Source organism: Dermacentor albipictus, chromosome 9, assembly GCF_038994185.2.
Source record: "Dermacentor albipictus isolate Rhodes 1998 colony chromosome 9, USDA_Dalb.pri_finalv2, whole genome shotgun sequence".
Lineage (NCBI taxonomy): Eukaryota > Metazoa > Arthropoda > Arachnida > Ixodida > Ixodidae > Dermacentor > Dermacentor albipictus.
Window position 1 is genome coordinate 53,308,196 of NC_091829.1, and position 18,071 is coordinate 53,326,266.

Below are 18,071 nucleotides of genomic sequence, written 5' to 3' on the forward strand. Positions count from 1 at the left end.
CGCCATCGTCCGACAGAAAATGTACACGACGACACCGCGGTACAGACACCCGTCTTTGTGGCTCCCTGGATATGGCGTTAAGCTGCTTAACTCGAGGACGTGGGTTTGATGCGGGCCATGATGGCCGCATTTTGAGGGGAGTAAAATACGAAAACAGGCGGTCGTGAACCTAGATTTCAGTGGACTTAAAAAGAACCTCGAATGCCCTCCCCCCCCCCCCCCCCCTTGAAAAAAGAAATCTCTAGTCTCCCACGACGGCGTGCCTCAACATCACGTTATGGGTTTTTGCACGTAAAGCTCCAGAAATTATTTTTTTTTAGTTTTGTTCTGTTCGTTTCTTTTTTTTTCTTTTTTACCTCGATTGGAACGCGAGTACTCAAGCTGCGCGCGCGCTTCTGGCAGTCGTACCCAACAGGTATCGTACCCAACAGGTCTCGTATCCGGTATGTCTCGTACCCAGCATGTCTCGTACCCAGCAGAACTCCTACCCCGCACGTCTCGAACACAGCTCCTACCGCTGGGTGACGATGGCGCGGCCCGCAGCCGACCGCACCACTACATATCGACGAGTGTGAATCACATCGTACGAGAAAATTTGAAAAAAAAATATTTCAGTTTACCACAACTGTGTGCTGAACTCGCGAACCGTGAATCATGCTGCCCAAGTAAGTTATTAAAGCTGGTACGCCGGTGCTACAGACCTCATCTGTAACTCGTTTCTTCATTTTTTTATTCTCCCTCCCCTTGGTAAAACAATCACTGCTAGCAGGGTTCACATCTCACACGCGTCGGCACACGCGAATCGGTCGTTATGCGTAATTCCAAGCTGACCTTTGGACGGTAATTTCGACTGTATCCTAATAATGAGAGCGAGAGAGAGAAAGAGAGACGAAGAGGAAAGGTAGGGAGGTTAGCCAAGGACGTGCGCGGTTGACTAGGTTACACTGGACGAGGGTAGCCAATTTCTATAAACCCTAGCAACAATATGCCCTTCCGGGAACACGGAATAAAATCTTAGACATGTTCCCTTAAAAATTAAAAATGTCGCAGTTTCGCCAGACAGGCAAAGCATCGCCTGCTATAGGAAATTGGCAGATAGCTATACGAATTAAAGATAATAGTTTTAGCGGCAGTTTAAACTTAGAAACATTCGCTTGCCAAATGAATTAACAAGCATGGTGTCAGTGCGCACACGTAAACATGAGCACGTCACACTCGATGAGCGCGGACATTCGCTGTCGAAACGCTGATGTGAGCAAACGCGGCAGCAGCAGCGAGCGAAGTCCCCTTCGTGTGGCCGGCCGCTTCAGGCCAACAGCGGCCAGAACACAACGCGGGCAATCATGCCTCAGCCGTGGGCACTTGATGGGCACTTGATGGAGGAGTCGAAGCCGTGCCTCCCCCTTTCCTTCTGCCTTGATCGTTAGTTTGATCGTTAGGTGAGCCTTGATCGTTAGTTTCCCTCTCGTGCTTTCACTTACGTACACGTACAACATACGACGGGCGGCGACGGTCTCATCGCCCTTGGACTTTACACGGAACATCACAGCGACGCCGACGGCGATGACGAAAACGCCCCTGGAGTGTCCACATAATTGCTATCGCGATAAAAGTAAATGTTCTTGGTACTTTGTGCGTAAAAACCAGAATGTGAATGCGACGTAGAAAGCTGGGCGAGTTGGATGATTTAGAGGCAAGCCTTCGCGAGGACTCCAGCTCAATTTTGACCACGCGGGGTTCGTCAATGTGCACCCAATGCATTATGTACGGGCTTTCTTGTTTTCCACCCTCGTCGTAACGTGGCAACCAGCGCCGGAGTTTAACCCGCTACATAGACTTCAGTAGGACATCCCCATAGCCTTTGCGCTATAGAAGATTTCACCCGAGAGGGTAAACGAAACAGTATAAGCATCTAACGCCACACTGTTATGACGAGCACTACACTTTCCTAAAAACTGCGAAGCAAAGCAAATCGTTTGTTAGTCCTACAAAAAGACAAACCAGAACTGTGTACATACAGAACAGACGTTATATTTTCGTCTCAGCGTAGCCTACCTGTCATGTTGTTTTTCCTTTGTGTTTGCATTAGTCACTGTGCCATTTATTATAATATTATTATACATGTATATATGTGCGCCCTATTCATGTGAGTAGTGTATGCGTCACAGAGCCATTGTCAGGCAGAGATTGCCTACCTTGTAGCCCTGTCATCCAAGACTAAGCGGCGTCTGAAACAGTGTTGGAAATAAATAAATAAAAAAATTATCTGCATCGGAATGTTTCTGTGTAGACGGTGTGCTGAAATGTTTAATCGTAATGTCATTCTTGCGTGGCATGACAGCCTGACTCTTATTCAGGATGTCTTTCGTGATTTCATCTCAGCCGCCTTTTTTTACACCGGTATTTCTTTCGGTCGCTTGTACCATTTGCCAATATTGGGCAAGGTATTGGTTTATGACACAATGACAACTTACGCAAAAACTTACCCAGGCATCATCCGGCCGCGAAGCAGTCTCGCTAGTGATGCTCATCCCAAGAAGCACTTGACCCACGACTTTGATGTGGAAATCCCATGTGTAGTCTGGGAAATTAGAAAGTTAGGATTGGCGATGGAGAGCCATCTCAAGGGGATCAGAATGCTCGCGGCAAGCATGTTTTATGGTAAGCATCAGCCTGTAATCGAGTAACGTGTTAGCAAATAAATATATATATCTTCGCAAAAACCCCATTTGATTACAGGCTGTGGCCTAGCATACAACAAGCTTGCCGGGAGCATTCTGATTCTCTTGTCAATAATAACATCGACATACGAATCAGTGTTAAGTGTGCTCTTGGCGGATTCGCGCTGTGGCTTTGGCACTGTCGCCAGAGTGCCATCACGGTATCGACTGGTGCTTGCGACTAACCATCAAACCGGCCATCCGGTTTAACGGGAGGGAAGTGAATCCAGTCTCAAAATCTTGTTATCCTGTTGTCCGACTTTGAAGCAACAGATACTTATGATATACGGTTTAAATACCTGGTCAGCCGGATGTTCCAATGTTCGGATAGAGCAATTCCCAAAGAAACATTTAAAAAGAAAGAAAGGTAATCAGGCTAACAAGAGCAGATATCAGATTCGCACGAGTGGTATCAAAAGTAATTGCAAATATATAAGAACAAGAGAGGGGCGGAGAGGCAATTTCGGCACAAATACAGAAGAACAAGTTGTCCAGCTATCTGAATATCGGGACACTATTAAGCGGGGAAAAAAAGGATAGAATAATCACTTCATCACGATCACTTCGGTTACGCGGTGTGACAAGTCTATGCATAGAGTGACGGAGTGGTCGTGATAACCGCAACCTTAATCCATCTAATCGTTTGTTTGGGTGCTGGCAAAGCGCGACGGTTTTTGCTTCGGTCTAATTGGCCATACCATGGGTGGCGCACCAGACCATGCGAGTGTCCTGACACGCATTCAGCGTACCGCTAAACCAGTCTGTCTTAAATTTTTCGCCTTGGGGTAGAGAGTTCCAGCTTTCTTTTTTTGCGCTTCATTTTGTCAAAAAAGGATGAAAAATGCTGAGCACGAACAGGATCTTTTTATGAAGGTCAACCATTACATATACCGACGATGCGGAAGGTTGAGTTGGAATTTGGCTGTGAACTTTTGTTCAAATCCCACAGGCATTGGTCTACATGCTTGGTCGTTGTTTCGATGAACGCTATATATTTAGGGTTCTGAACGATGCCAGGTGAATTTTTTTGTTGCAATACCTGAATATTTCAACTAAGGTGCGGGATGTTGTTTGCAATCATCGCTATCTGATGAACAGTTTAATTTTGAAACGGGTTAACCAGTCAGCATTCGGCAAGAACTGATACCTTGCCAAATTTTTGCTGCATTTTTATGGAAAATTCGGAGGCCTATATGAGGTCATCCGAAATTCAGAGGTTGAGGCCACTGATAAGGGGACTCCGCAATCGTTATCGCTCAACGACGCCGTGCGCCGGCGTTCTCGGTATGGAATGTAAATCAAGGAACAGCCAGCAACGCAACCTGTGTCGGAGTCCCAGATTTTCGCTCTGAAACTACTCATCAGTTATTATGAAATAAAGGTCACCTTTGGTGTAAAGCAGTCTAAGGTACAATCGTTTCGCGTGACTTTTTCAGCCAGTTATCCGTTTTATCTCATGTCGCGTTTTCCTCGCTCCACGATTGAGGTCGGCTAAGAGTGTGTGGGGCTAAGGCCCCTTAGAGACGGGGCTCATTTTGGGCTGCAACGGTGGAAGCTGGCGACGTGGTCCAGCTGGCGTGAGAGCTCGAAACTGAGTGTGCGACTGGACCATCGGTGATCATTCATCACTAATACCAGCCACCAATCCGACACCTGAAATTGGTGACATCCTAAGGATTAGAAAAAAAACTCTGACTGCAAAAATTCAGTGGACCTGCCCTTCACCTTTGCGAGAGAGTCGAGCCACCTGGAGTCAACTCACAAAATTTAACAAATATAAAGTATGAGGTTTAACGTGCCAAAACCACTTTCTGATTATGAAGGCCGCTGTAGTGGAGGACTCTGTAAATTTCGACCACCTGGGGCTCTTTAACGTGCACCTAAAATCGAAGTGCACGGGTGTTTTTCGCATTTCACCCCCATCGAAATGCGGCCGCCGTCAGCGGGATTCGATCCCGCGACCTCGTACTCAGTAGCCCAACACCACAGCCACTGAGCAACCACAGCGGGTAGTCCACTCACAGCTTAGCGACACCGGTCTGGGGTGCTTTAACGTAAAGCTTTTCCCGACTTTTCTATTCCATTTCGGCAATCAGCCCTGAGCGATTGGCAAAAAAAAAATCTTTTGGGCCACACCAATTTCGTCTGTCTACCATAAGACTTCGTGAAACCGTCATAAATTCCCAAGTGATATGATGTGCAGTCATTGTATGTAATTAGACTGAATAAAGCGAAAATAATTATCACTGATTCGTCGCTTTTTCGTCATTGGCTCTCTGTTGTTAGGGATGCGGCTATGAGCCATGGTATGAGCTGATGTGTCTCGCATGTGCTCCTTTATTTTTCGCCAAAAGGCCCGGTAATTCACCCCAGCTGATTCAAGTTCTCACACAACGGCATCCGTGAAGTTACAAGGACCATGTCGATACAAAAATTTGAGCTGGGAAACCATTTTTCTCCGATTTAGGAGGATTTTTTCAACGAGCACTGTGTCGCTGCGAGCTAAGCCTAAAGAAAGCAGGGCCTAGCGGCCGTGCTTAGGCGTGCTCCGGCGTGGCCATCAACCATGCGGGGGACCTAGACGCCAAGTGCTTCAAGAAAATGGCGTCCGCTATGCTTGTGGAACTGGAGGGTGAAGAAATAATACAGGAGGAAGTTTCCAAGAAGATTGGCTGGCGCGTCGCCGGGGAGAGGAAGACCCAGGAGAGAGAGAGCAAGCAAGTCCAACGCCGGTCAACGGGGGGCCGGCGACTGCCGGGCATCGTCACCCGCAGCGGAAAAATTTCAACACCAAGCTACTCAAGGCAGCGGGGATGCCTGTGTTGGAGAGGCAAGATATCAAAATTGTCATGCGTCCGAGCGGAGGTCTGAACCTTGGGGAAATATCTAGATTCGAGATCACCTGAGCTATCGTCGCAGCTGCGAACGTGAGTGGCAAAGAGGTGATGCAAGATGTTGTCTGCCCGAGCAAACAGCAAAACATAGTCGTTATCAGTACGCCTTAACGAGAGAACGCAGACCGCAACTCGGGAGTAAGAAGCCTCGCTATCAACGGCATGGCACACGATGTCCGCGCCTTCGAGACCGCCCCCCACGGCATCATTAAGGGCGTCATCAGGGGTGCCCCGATGACGGACACTATTCAAGAAATCAACGACTACATCGTTCAAGGGTATGATCCCACTGCTATGCAAGCCAACCGCATCGGCAAGGCGACAACAGCGCTCATCGCATGCGACGGCGTCAAGGTCGCGACTACATCACATACGGCAACCTGCTGGTCGAGTGTTTGCTGTATCGCAAGCAGATCGATATGTACTACCGGTGTGGTCGCCTCGGTCAGCGGATGGACGTTTGTCCTAACCCCGAAGACAAGATATGTCGTGGTTGCGGCATGAAGAATCCCGAAGAAAGCCACGTTTGCAGTAACCCCAAGTGCAGCCTCTGTGGGGGCAACCACCTCACCGGGGACAAGAAGTGTACAACGAGATTAAAGACGCCATACGTCGTTCGTAAACGGCGTTGGGAACATCAGCAACGAGAACAGGTGCAGCAGCAGCGGAGGAGACCAGCGTGACAGCAGACAGCGTGGCAGCCGCCGGGTGGGCGTCGCAGCCGCTCCCAGACAAGGTGAGCGAGAAACACGAGCGATACCAGGTCACCGTCCGCAGCATGCGAAAAAATAGCCTCTCACCGTTTCCAAGGTGAAGCCATCACAACTTAATCTACGGGTCAGGCTGCGAGAAGTTGGTTTCGGGCGCAAATCTACCGCTCAAGAAGTAGAAAATGACAAAGACTAAAGGAAAGCAGAAAGAGACTGCGACGTTATTGCGATGGAACTGTAGCAGTAGTAGAAACAGATAGGGGAGTTATAACTATACGTTGATTAATTGGGTAATAAACCGGATATCATAACCGGATATCGCTTACCAGAGACAAGAGACCAATGGCCGGGCCAAGCTCGCGGGATCCAGCCCCGCCCTTCCGATTCAGCTCGCACTGACGGACAGGGGCCAGGAGCTGCTGGAAACATATGGGTCCCGTAACTAGGGAACCACCCCGTCTGGTGCCTGCGTGCACCACCGATTTATTTCGGGCCCAGTGAATGTTGCTTCATCATCATAATCGCGGGATACATTATGTATACGGACCCTAGCGAAAAGGGTACTGCGGTCTTCGTCCGCAGCAACATGGTGGCCCCACAGCACGTGACCGCTCATTGAGGCTGCGAACATACGCTAATCGAAATTCACAGCAGAACAGTGGGAGGTGATGAAACATTTTCTTCCTAAATGCTTATTGCCGACCGTCCAGCAGGGTCATTGACTTTGAAGGCACCATATTGGACTGCATTTTAAGAAGAGAGAACACGACCGATTTTACTGCTCGGAGATTTCAACGCCGCCCACACGATGTGGGTTTACAAATACTCGTCCAAAAGAGGAAACCGATTGGTAAAAGCTATAAAGGATCACGACATAGAGGTTGTTAATGAACCGGGCGTACCGATCAGGACAGGTACTAGCACGGTCAGAGACACTACTCCTGATCTACGCTAGTTCGGGGGAATATCGACTTAATTGGCGTAACATGGGGGGAAATCTTAGCTCGGGTCACGATATAATTTTAGTAACCCTCGGGGGCACTCACATCTAGGCGAAACTGGGTCAAGCCAACATTACAGACTAGGACCGGTCACGTAGAACCACAGACAGTAAAGGCGAGGACGAGCACCAAGACACCAATACGTATGAGGCGTGGGCCAAAAAGCAACGCGAATTTCTAAAGAAATTTACGCAGAAGATTACTACGACCACGCAAATTGCCTTTGTAGACAGCAGCAAGGCACACAAGGCGCACGGCGGCAAGGCACAGGTGGAAGAGGCAAAGACATAGCATGAACTTTCGCAGACGTACACACGCGCTCAATAGCCAGGTGACCAAGTATGCGGACGAACTATGCAGGGAAAATTGGATGAAGATGTGTGACGAACTGCAAGGCACACTGTCTATGAAGAAGACTTGAAAGCTGTTGCGGTACCTCATAGATTTGTTAAAAAGCAAGAGCGCACGCGTTCGAGACCTTCGTGACCTCATTCGTGAACTCAAAAGTAAATACCTAAAAGACCGAGAAGAGCGGTAACCCCACTCACGAGTATGAAGGGAATAGCAATGTCGGGATAGACGAAGCCTTCACTGAACTGGAGCTGGTTGCGGCCATCGATGAAAGTAATCAAGGCAGTTCACCGGGAATTGACGGCGTTGCATGCAAGATGCAAAAAATATGAGCGACAAAAGCAGAGCTGAACTGCTAAACCTCGCCAACGCGTCCTGCGAGAAGGTTTAAAGAAGCGGAGGTGCATTTCATTCCCAAGCCGGGGAAACCACTCCGCGTCGATAATCAGCGCCCCATCTCCCGTTCGTCGATTGTGGGGAAAGTGGTTGAGCGTATCGTTTTCAAGATGCTACAGCGACATTTGGACGTCACTGATGAGATGCCACGGACTATGTACGGATTCCGGAGGCACCTGAGAACGCAAGACGTCTTGGGGCAACTTCACGAGCTGGTCATCAAGCAAGCGAAGACTCCTGCGCGAAGAGCTATCCTGGCGCTCGATCTCAAGGGGGCCTTCCATAACGTCACACACGAAAGTATTCTCCGTAACCTGCACCAAATGGGGTGCGGAAAGCGAACATTTGAGTATATGCAGGATTTCTTAAGCAATAGAACGTCAACGATAAAAATGGGAGAGAAGTCAAACCCAACATCCCTGGGAGAGAGGCATCCCGCAAGGATCGGTTCTTTCACCGTTTCTCTTCAACCTGGCACTCCTCCTTCTCCCCGCTTTGCTTTAAAACATGGAGATCATAGATCACGCTCTCCGCGCAGACGATATCACTGTGTGGATGTCGAGGGTAGGGTTTGAGAGTTGGATCGAGGAGACCCTTCAGAGAGCACCCGCCGTGGTTGCTCAGTGGTTATGGTATTAGGCTGCTGAGCAGGAGGTGGCGGGATCGAATCCCGGCCATGGCGGCCGCATTTCGGTGGGGGCGAAATGCGAAAACACCCGTGTACATAGGTTTAGGTGCATGTTAAAGAACCCCATGTGGTCGAAATTTCAGGAGTCCTCCACTACGGCGTGCCTCATAATCAGAAAGTGGTTTTGGCACGTAAAACCCCATAATTTAATTTTTGACCCTTCAGAGAGTGGAAAATACCGCGCACGAGTTCGCTAAACCGTGCGGCCTCAGTTGCTCGCCACAGAAGTCAGAGGTACTCGTTATCAAGCCAAGAAGAAAGAAAGGAGATAAAGAGAACGTCCGCATCACCATCGATGGGACCACCATGACCCCACAACGCAAGCACGTATCCTCGGTGTCATCTTCCAGAACAATGGCAAGGCGGGGGCGTCGATCGACAAAATTAAGGTTTCAACGGAACAAATTTTGAACATGATCAGAAGAGGCACAAACAGACAAACGGGATTGAAGGAGGACTATGCACTGACGCTCGTCCAGGCCTTCGTGACATCGCGCATCGTTTACGCAGCGCCGTACCTCAAGTTACTCAACACAGGCAGCGACCAGTTGAACGTCATTATACGCAAGGCAACCAAGATGGCGCTGGGCATACCGAAGCATTCTTCGACCGACAAGCTTTTCGGCATGGCCAAGCACAGTTTCATTGAAGAGTTATAGAAGCTCATCTATCCAATGAAAGAGTTGGACTCAGTCAACGTCGGCGGGATGTCGTGTTCTTGCCAAATTGGGCTGACAAGTGGCAGAGCGGAAGGAAACGGGGCCGTTACCCAGGTTACGGGCGCATAAAATCGACAGTAAGCCACTTCCTCGAAACATGAGGTCGGGTCGTAACGACGGCCGCAGAGCGGCTCGTATAGCGGCCTTGACGGAGGCTTTAGGTCAAATAGTAGAAGAGGAAGAGGGGTCACTCTCTTCGCAGACGCTTTGTTACCCAAGTTTTCAATGAAAGCCACACTACTGTTACGACGGGGGATATGCTCGTAACCTGCGACTCCATCAAGACATCTTTTCCGGAAGTGGCAGAAGAGGCCGCGATAGCGATGGCACTCGCGCAGCCCAAGGTAGGAAGAATTGTTGCTGGCTCGCAAATGGCGTATAACAGCGACAGAAAGGGGTGGGTGCCTCTTGCGGCACTAGATATTTTCAAGAGTAAACGCGACGTACCTGAAAGGAAAGTTGAGTTGATATGGACACCGGCTCGCTCTGGGCTGGAAGGCAACTAACTTGCCCACCAGCTCGCCCGAGAGATGGAACGCCGGGTAGAGGAAAGTGAGCCACAGTCCATAATTAGTTATAGGGACATTACGAACCAGTGCAAGATGAAGAGGCGCCGTTACCCCGATCCTCACAAATCGCTTACCAGAGAAATGCAAGCGATCTACAGGCAGATACAGGCAGCATCCATCCCGCACCCTTACCTTCAAAACAAGATGTAGCCGGAAAGGTACGAGAGGGAATGTAATTTCTGCAAAACTCAGTTAGGCACGCTCCAACACGTCATTGGAGTATGCGATTTCAACAAGGCGATCCCCCCACCTCTTACCCGCCCTACTACCCTACCCCATCCCTCATCCACCCTTACCGAGCGATGGGAGACCTTGCTAACCAGCCCGGCCCTGGAAGACCAGCTCGTCCTGATATCCAGGGACCATGCGGCTAGGGAAGCATATGGGTCCCGTGAAGAGGGAACCACTTCCATCGACGGCGCCTAAGATTACGTCGAGCTCGGCTCAATAAAATTGTTTCTCTTTCTCTCTCTTTCTCTCTCCCCCTCTGCTGTTGGTACGAAGTTGTCGGGCATCGCCCACTTCGCCTGACTGCCACGCAAAATCGAAAAAACCGCGAAATCTCACAGCATTCAAGTGACGTTTGCGCATTAAAGATGCAATAATATGCTGAACAAAGCTGAATTTTCTTCTGAATGGCGGGGGACCGCCCCCTTCAAAAAAATTACCGACGATTACGTTACTTCCTAATGCGAAATTTGAGCGCAGCAAATAAGCTGTTTCACCTTTTCGATAGATTGAGGCAAAGAAATCGAGCAACACATGTATGCGCTATCACAGAATTTTTTTTTATTTTTCACACGTATTCCTTTAACAAAGACTCCACTAACAGTTCTTGACAGTCATGAAGGAAGCTTTGTGGTCGGAGAAATATACTGATATATGTTCGACTTGGTACACCAATGCTTGATTCTCAAAGACGAGATCTATACAAGTGCCTCGCGAGGTTGTCACAGCCGTGGGACGCGTTACGAGCGAGAGGAACGGGATGTTCTCCCGCATAAGTGTTAGGAAATTGCTGTTTGTCTTTATGTCAACATTAAAGTCCCCCACTACTAACATCGGTGTGGATCGATGGACGGTTAATGCGAGCTGCAGGAGGTGCACGACGTCTTTCGTGAGTGCGGTAGGGGCGAAGTAGGCAGCTACTACCAGCAAGCCGTTGGGCAACTTTGCGGCGCACAGTTCGCCAACTTCAAAGTTCGAGCCGGCGCTTTGACAACCGGAAACTCGCAGGAAGAGGTGGGAAGGGGGCGGCGTGTACACCCAGCGGCAAACGATGGGGGCAGAAGCGCGTGCAGCAAGCGGACAACACGATAAAGGGAGGAGGGAAGAGATAGCAGCGACTGACTGATGCCGCTGACGCCGATAGTGAGTCAACCCCAGCTGCGGAGTTGGTTTCAGGGACAACGCCGCCGATGCCGACACAAACAATATGATACCCTCGCTTCCGCAGCGCTAAGAACCAGGGGGGGGGGGGGACCCTTTCCTCCTCTTTCTGCATGGCGGCGACGGCGTTCTATGCAGTCACGTTATCTTCACTCTCTAGCGGCGTCAGCGGCATCCAGCGGTATCAGTCGGTCGCTGCTAGCGCTGGGGGGATGAAAGGGGGGCGGAGCTGGTTACGAGGCCGACGACGACGACGACGACGACGCGAAACCCAGGAACGGACGCCAAAGAGCTGCGCTCTAAAAGAAATAGAAGACGACTGCGAGCCAATCGCTCAGGCACTGGCTACTCACAGCTGCTGGAGAGCATGGATTTATTTGTGTAATAAAACTGTATTCATGTGTGTATTCTAGTCTTCCGGTATGGTAATGCTGCAGGCTCTTTGGGGCGACTTTCGGCCCTGATCACACACGCATGTTTCCTTCGTTCCGAAGGCAGTTAGCTGATTTAAAGGTTCCCCGATCGCGTCAAGCGCCTCCTTCTTGCCCTCTTTTGTGGTGGCAGCTCCATGCCTTGGGGGCGGTGTGTTAGACTTCGCCGTCTCCGGCATTGGCCCGCATTCCTCGGAAATTCGCTCGAAGTGCTTTAATAACGCCATGTTGGTAGCGTGCGACGTTGTACCGCCCGCGCAACCAGCCCTGATTTATGTGGTTTTAACATTTCTTCGCCAGAGTACAGATGTCATTATGACGTAGACTACATGACCAGGAGATTGGCGCGTAAGAAATGCTAAACACTTTGTCGCAGCTCATGGTAAAATCCGCGTTTCTACCGATAACCCCCGTTGACGGCGTATACAGAACCTAACGAGTGGCATCTCGTTTAATTCGCGTCGAACAACCGCGGTAGAAGTCATGCCATCGCGGCCGTACGATCATCTTCACCGTCGTCATCTTTATTCTGAGGTTACATGCGCCCAAGCTCCCGTCGCACACCCACAGACATTGCGTGTACTGGTAACTCTATGCAGAACGTGAAAGGATCCTCGGCAGCCGGCTACTACGATATGTTTCGCGTAACATCACTTCTAGCAGTGCGTGAGATCTGCGAGCTTTTTGTCTCGATCCATTTTGGTGCAGGTACCCTGGAACATGGTCTGAACGATGACTTACTCACGACGTTTTCTAAGTCGATATCGTAGAAAGGCTCCTCATCCTTGAATGCCTGAAAAAGACGAACGATAACGACAACTACATTATTGCCGAAAATAAAGGTATCAGAGCCTTTAAGCACTTTCAATGCATCTCTTCCGCTTGAAACAGGTATATGAATGAGGTCCCATAACATTTCGTTCCTTCAAGAGTTATCGCAGAAAGCAGCATGGTTCAGTATGGCTAAAAAGCGCTATTGGATCGTTGCCAGCTCCCGGCGGACAAGCCTTACGATGATTCATGCATGGCGTTAGCCTTCCTGTGTAAATATGACAGAACTGGGGACAAATTGCAACCACCCGGAAATATGTCGTGTACAAAAAGCTCGTTATGGGAACGTTTTTCTTTTTTATTATTCTTTTTTTAATTCATGGCCAACCGCATGCAGTCATCTCGACCGGAAGTTGAATGCACGACCATCTTTCAGGTAAATAACGTATTCGATTTGATTTCATTTCATTATACTAAGCAGCAGCACGTTATAGACGCCGAGAAAAAGCGCCTGGGTAAAGATGTTTCAACTACATATAATACGAGTGTACCATCGCAAATTACTCCGAAGATTTCAGGATGATTGCACGGGCGCATAATAATTACTGATTACTCTTCTGTCCTTCACGCCTTATAGAGGTCCTCTAGTTGGTCACCCTGTTCTCCTCGGTAAACGAGCAATGTGAGGCACGACGTATTCCTTTCGTGGAATTAGGAAGACTGTTGTGCTGTAAGGAACGATATGTGTTTCATCTGTGTAGGGTAATTACAGACTGCGTAAGAAGTTCTTTATAAAATTGTTCCACGGTGTCATGCTGCATTGTCCGCAATGTTTCTAGGAGTCCTGAATAATTCTACAAGGCGTCAAGTTATTTTTCTGTGAAAAAAATTGGGGCATGTTAGGTGTAATGCGTGGTGAAACTGTCATGCTCCTGGCTTAATTTAAAACGTCGCAAATAATTACGGAACCCTCGTGTCTTCCTACTTTGTGCGTTATACCAGGTTTGCTTTTTGTTTTTGCGTTTTGCTCTGTGAACTAAGCACTACCTTGTTTATATTCGCCGAACATAATGGGAACATTATGGATGTGTAGCCAAAGGTTAAAATGTGGGATCTATGGGCGGCCTTTTCAAGGTATCACGTATTCACGTGCTTCGGAGAGGTATGAGTGTTTTTTTTAATATATTCAGCGCAAACTTCACCCAGCCTCCATGGCATAACTGCAAATGCAACCAAACGTCCAATTCATGGAATGTTGCAGGAACACTATATCATATTTGCGTGCGCAATTCAATGCGGGTGGAGTAAATACAGCTTTTGCGAAAGCACTCCTTTCGTAAGTGCTCTAAAGCGTATTTATGGCCATTCTTCAATGTGCTTTTCAGTACTCAGAGGGTACAATAAGCTCTATCAATTATATACTCAGATAAAGTAAAAACAATGTTATTTGGTTCACGTATGCAAAGGCCAGAGCGTGAAAGTAAATTTCAAATTTTGTTGTAAATCACAAATATTAAACCGATCCTACGCGTTGTAATGAAATTTCCCAAGAGCTGCTTAATTTAGCCCACTCACCTCGAATAAAGGCAAATGATTAAGAACGAATATAAGGAACGTGTCGGAACTCTATAAGGAAATTACGTACGAAGTTAAATGCACATGTATCAAATAGTGTCATTGCAAACAAAAATCTTTAATGAAATGCTTCAACATGTTATACGGCCACATTACAGTATATACATTTTTGCGCCACGCCAAGTCCATATTTGGCAAAACTGAAATCACAAAGTGTGGGTAATGTGTGTACAAACTTGAGTTTGCACATGGTAATTGCGGCCTCAGTAATAAATTCCTCACTCAAGCGCTCCGAAGCGTCTTAGAATTTTAAGAGTGGTGCATAATTTAGTCCGCTGCCGTGGCATCAATACATATGCCAGCCAGATCAGATTTACGAAACAATGTTTAATTCGCGTCGATATATACAGCCTTTGTAAGACATTCCCTTCGCAAGTGATTGTAAGCGTTAATGACCATATTACGCTTTGGTTCTTCATGTGTTCTGGTTAATTCTCTCTTATATTACGCTTTTATTCGGCAGAAATGACAGGCTATTCTTAGGCTTCTTGCGGCCAGAGTTCAATTACTTGGGCATTGAGGTGCTCAAGAGCCTTGTGACTGTGCTTTACGAGTAGTGCCACATTTAGCATGCAGCCTTCTCATAAATACCAGCGCACGCAAACAACAAGCTTAGCAAAAGTCAGAAAGCCACTACGGTAAATCCGTATGAGAAGGTAAATGGGCGCGAATCAAATATAGCCTTTGCAAAATCTTTTCTTAAGCAAAAGTAAGCAAGCAAATGTTGCCTAGAAATAAGTGCATTGGTCTAAACTTATATGTGGTGGCAAAGGCAACATTTTAACTTTAGTGTTTGCAAAGAGGTTTGCATTGCATTGAATTGCATTGCATTGAACCGTCGTTTCTTTTTTTTCTTCAGTCTTTTCATGCATTATACGCGGTTTGTGGTAACTTTTCCCGGTGTCCTCAGTGAACTAGACTAGGGTCCTCAATTATATCAGCTAAAAGGTAAAGTCAGGTTATGGGTGATATCTAGGCAAAATTCAAAGAGGAGGGGGGATGAGCGGGCTGACTGCGACCTTTGCTATAATTAAGTATACAAAGACCCCTGTGCGTAATGAGTGTTTTACGAGAGGTGCAGAATTCCGCCCGGTTCAATAACAAGTCTATCACCTCAACGGAGCTCAAATTTGGCGACGATGCGAAGAAGGTGGGGAAGAGGACATAGGAAGGAGAAATTACTGACCAACATTTCTTCGAACTAAAGTATACGTGGATGAATTGCAACCTTTGTAAAAGAAGAAAAAAAAACACAAAGAAACTCCTTGACGAGTTCTCCAAAGTCATATCTGCGTGTAAGGTTTACATATCTTATTACAGCAGTATATTAAAGTGCGATGTTTAGAGAATTCCAATGGCATACATGGAGCACTTTCGGCGTAATATTTTCTGCTCACTTTGGAGCAAGACTGTTTAGACGGCAGATCTGGAGCAACACACGAGTGTTCCAATGGCATGTTAAGAGCACTCGCGGAAGCGAGATCACTCCGTGGAGCAAGCAAAACAGCACTTCTGGAATCACCATAGTGGCACGGAACTCTTGGCCAAAGTATTTCCTGGTTCTTCCCAGCGTGCCTCTGGGCCTTCGTTTACGTCATTAACGATGGCTGCCATGGGAGCCGCTCTATCACGCCGTGCGCGGTTGGTCTGGCTGCTTAAGAGCGCGACAGCTCTCGACGTGAAAGTTCAAATTCGATCACTGCAAGGTTGAATTGCAGTGCGACTCTTATGCCACCGCTTACCAGTGAGCATTCAAAGTCCTGTTTTGCCTTCCCGCTGTGCGACCAAAAGTAGTCGGTTAGGTTTATGACGTCATTCCCTGCCACTCACTGTGCAGCTACGTGTGATTTTCAAGGAGGCGGTGGTTTTAGGAGAACGACTGTTAAGTACTAGCATAGCATTCTAAGAGGCTATGCTAAAAGTTACTCGTCGTGATACAAACACGAGAACGAAACATTGCTCCGCCCAATTGGTGGGACTGGCCGCCCTCATCATTGGTGGTATCAGAAGGCTAACTACTGGCGTCGGTTGTGTTATATCTACCTCCACAAAGGCCGTGGAACCGAACTTTGTTGCAATGCAGCCTACTAGGTTACAACTACTACAAACATAACGTAACTACTGTGGCTGGGGCGTCACAGTGGAGAAAAGCGACCGGGAAGAATAGAACCGGCCCTGGAGTGTGTGGTCTCATCCCTCGCGCTTCCTCTGCAAAGTCTCGTCCCCGCCTTGCCAGCAGTGCTTTCTGCTGGAGTGAGGAAGGGTTTCCCTTCGTACAGACGTTCGGGTTCGACCTTGCCCTCTAGCTCCCTACAATAAGAGCACTCGACACTGTGAACGACGGTGTCGTCATCGTATGTGTCCCATTCGCCTCATCTCTCGTCCACCTCTGGGCATATGATTCTCCCTCTCCGTATGCATTTCATTAGGCTTTTAGTAAGTCGTATCTTCAAATATACCTGTACATGTTACCTTCCAGAGAATCTCCTTTACAGACGGTGACAGCCGTATATGCCAAGACACAATGCGCAAATGAGCAATCTTGTAAAAGCTTTTTCTGTATATTACTTTTATGGAAGGAGGAAAGAAAAAAGCAGGCAGGGAGGCTAACCAGAATAACGTCCGGTTGGCTACGCTACACCGGGGGAATGGGAAAGGGGAAAGCAAAGATCACAGGTAGAGGAGGGAAGGAAAGTAGGAAATTGCGGGAAGTTCGCTGACACGTGTGGTTTTACAAAAATTGCCTTAATAGTGACAGGTGGTCGCACAAACCCGTCGTTCTTAAGAAACACAAAAGTGCCTTCACCGCTTTATGGGCCGACGGGCGATGGGGGCGGTGTTCCAGCAGCACCTGCACAGAAAGCGGCCGATTGTGCAGTTTTTGGAAAGCTTTGGCAAGTTCTTGTCTCTCTACGGCATATCTTGGACAGTGGCACAGCAGGTGGTCGATGTTTTCTTCGGTGCCACAGACCTCGCATGCTGCACTGTCAGTCACTCCAAATAATGTAGAGTATGCCTTTGTGAAGGCCACTCCTAACCAAAGGCGACAGAGAAGCGTAGCTTCACGTCGAGGAAGTCCGGGTGCAGGTCGGAGCTGCAGGGAGGGGTTTAGTCGATGTAGTGGTGGCAGTCGTAAGTTTTGCGAGTTCCACTCGGTCACTGTGAGGCTACGTGCCAGGTGTCGAAGCTGCCTTGCAGCGTCCGTCCTTGAGAGCGGAATCGGAACGCTGTACTCTTCTTGATGAGCTGTGCGAGCGGCGTTATCGGCGGAATCATTGCCACTGATTCCACAGTGGCCAGGTACCCACTGAAAAGCGACTTCGTGGCCTTTTTGTTGGACGTCATGGTGAAGTTTCACGACTTCGTAGGTCAGTTGGTCATGACATCCGTGTCGGAGAACTGACTGCGTGCACTGTAATGCCGTTTTTGAATCACAGAACACAGCCCATTTTCTGGGTCTTTCCGAATCAATGAATTCCAGTGCTCGACGCAGGGCCGTTAGTTCTGCCGCCGTTGAGGTCGTGACATGGGATGTCTTGAACCGCAGTGTCATTCCTCGCGTTGGTATAACCACGGCACCACCAGAACTGCACGACGTAGTCGATCCGTCGGTATAGATGCGCACGTGGTTGCTGTACTTTTCATGCAGAAGAAGTAAGCTCAGCTGTTTTAGAGCAGGGGCCGGTAGATCTGTCTTCTTCTGTAGTCCTGGAATCATTATCTCAACTTGTGGACGGCTCAAACACCTCGGAGGAAACGCTGGCGTGGCCGCAGGTGCGTACCCTGAGGTAAACGAC

General features: G+C 48.4%; 1 protein-coding gene and 1 long non-coding RNA gene across 2 annotated transcripts in view; one reads left to right on the forward strand and one right to left on the reverse strand.

Moving 5' to 3' along the window:
• LOC139049877 (uncharacterized) overlaps window positions 1-18,071 on the reverse strand; it is a 56,688-nt gene that overhangs the window by 13,476 nt on the left and 25,141 nt on the right. The window contains exons 4-5 of the mRNA XM_070525735.1: window positions 12,610-12,661; window positions 2,487-2,581 (exon numbers count right to left, since the gene is read on the reverse strand). Coding sequence (XP_070381836.1) covers window positions 2,487-2,581; window positions 12,610-12,661 — 147 coding nt within the window. The remainder of the gene's footprint in view (window positions 1-2,486; window positions 2,582-12,609; window positions 12,662-18,071) is intronic.
• LOC139049879 (uncharacterized) overlaps window positions 1-18,071 on the forward strand; it is a 225,462-nt gene that overhangs the window by 13,341 nt on the left and 194,050 nt on the right. The window lies entirely within an intron of this gene.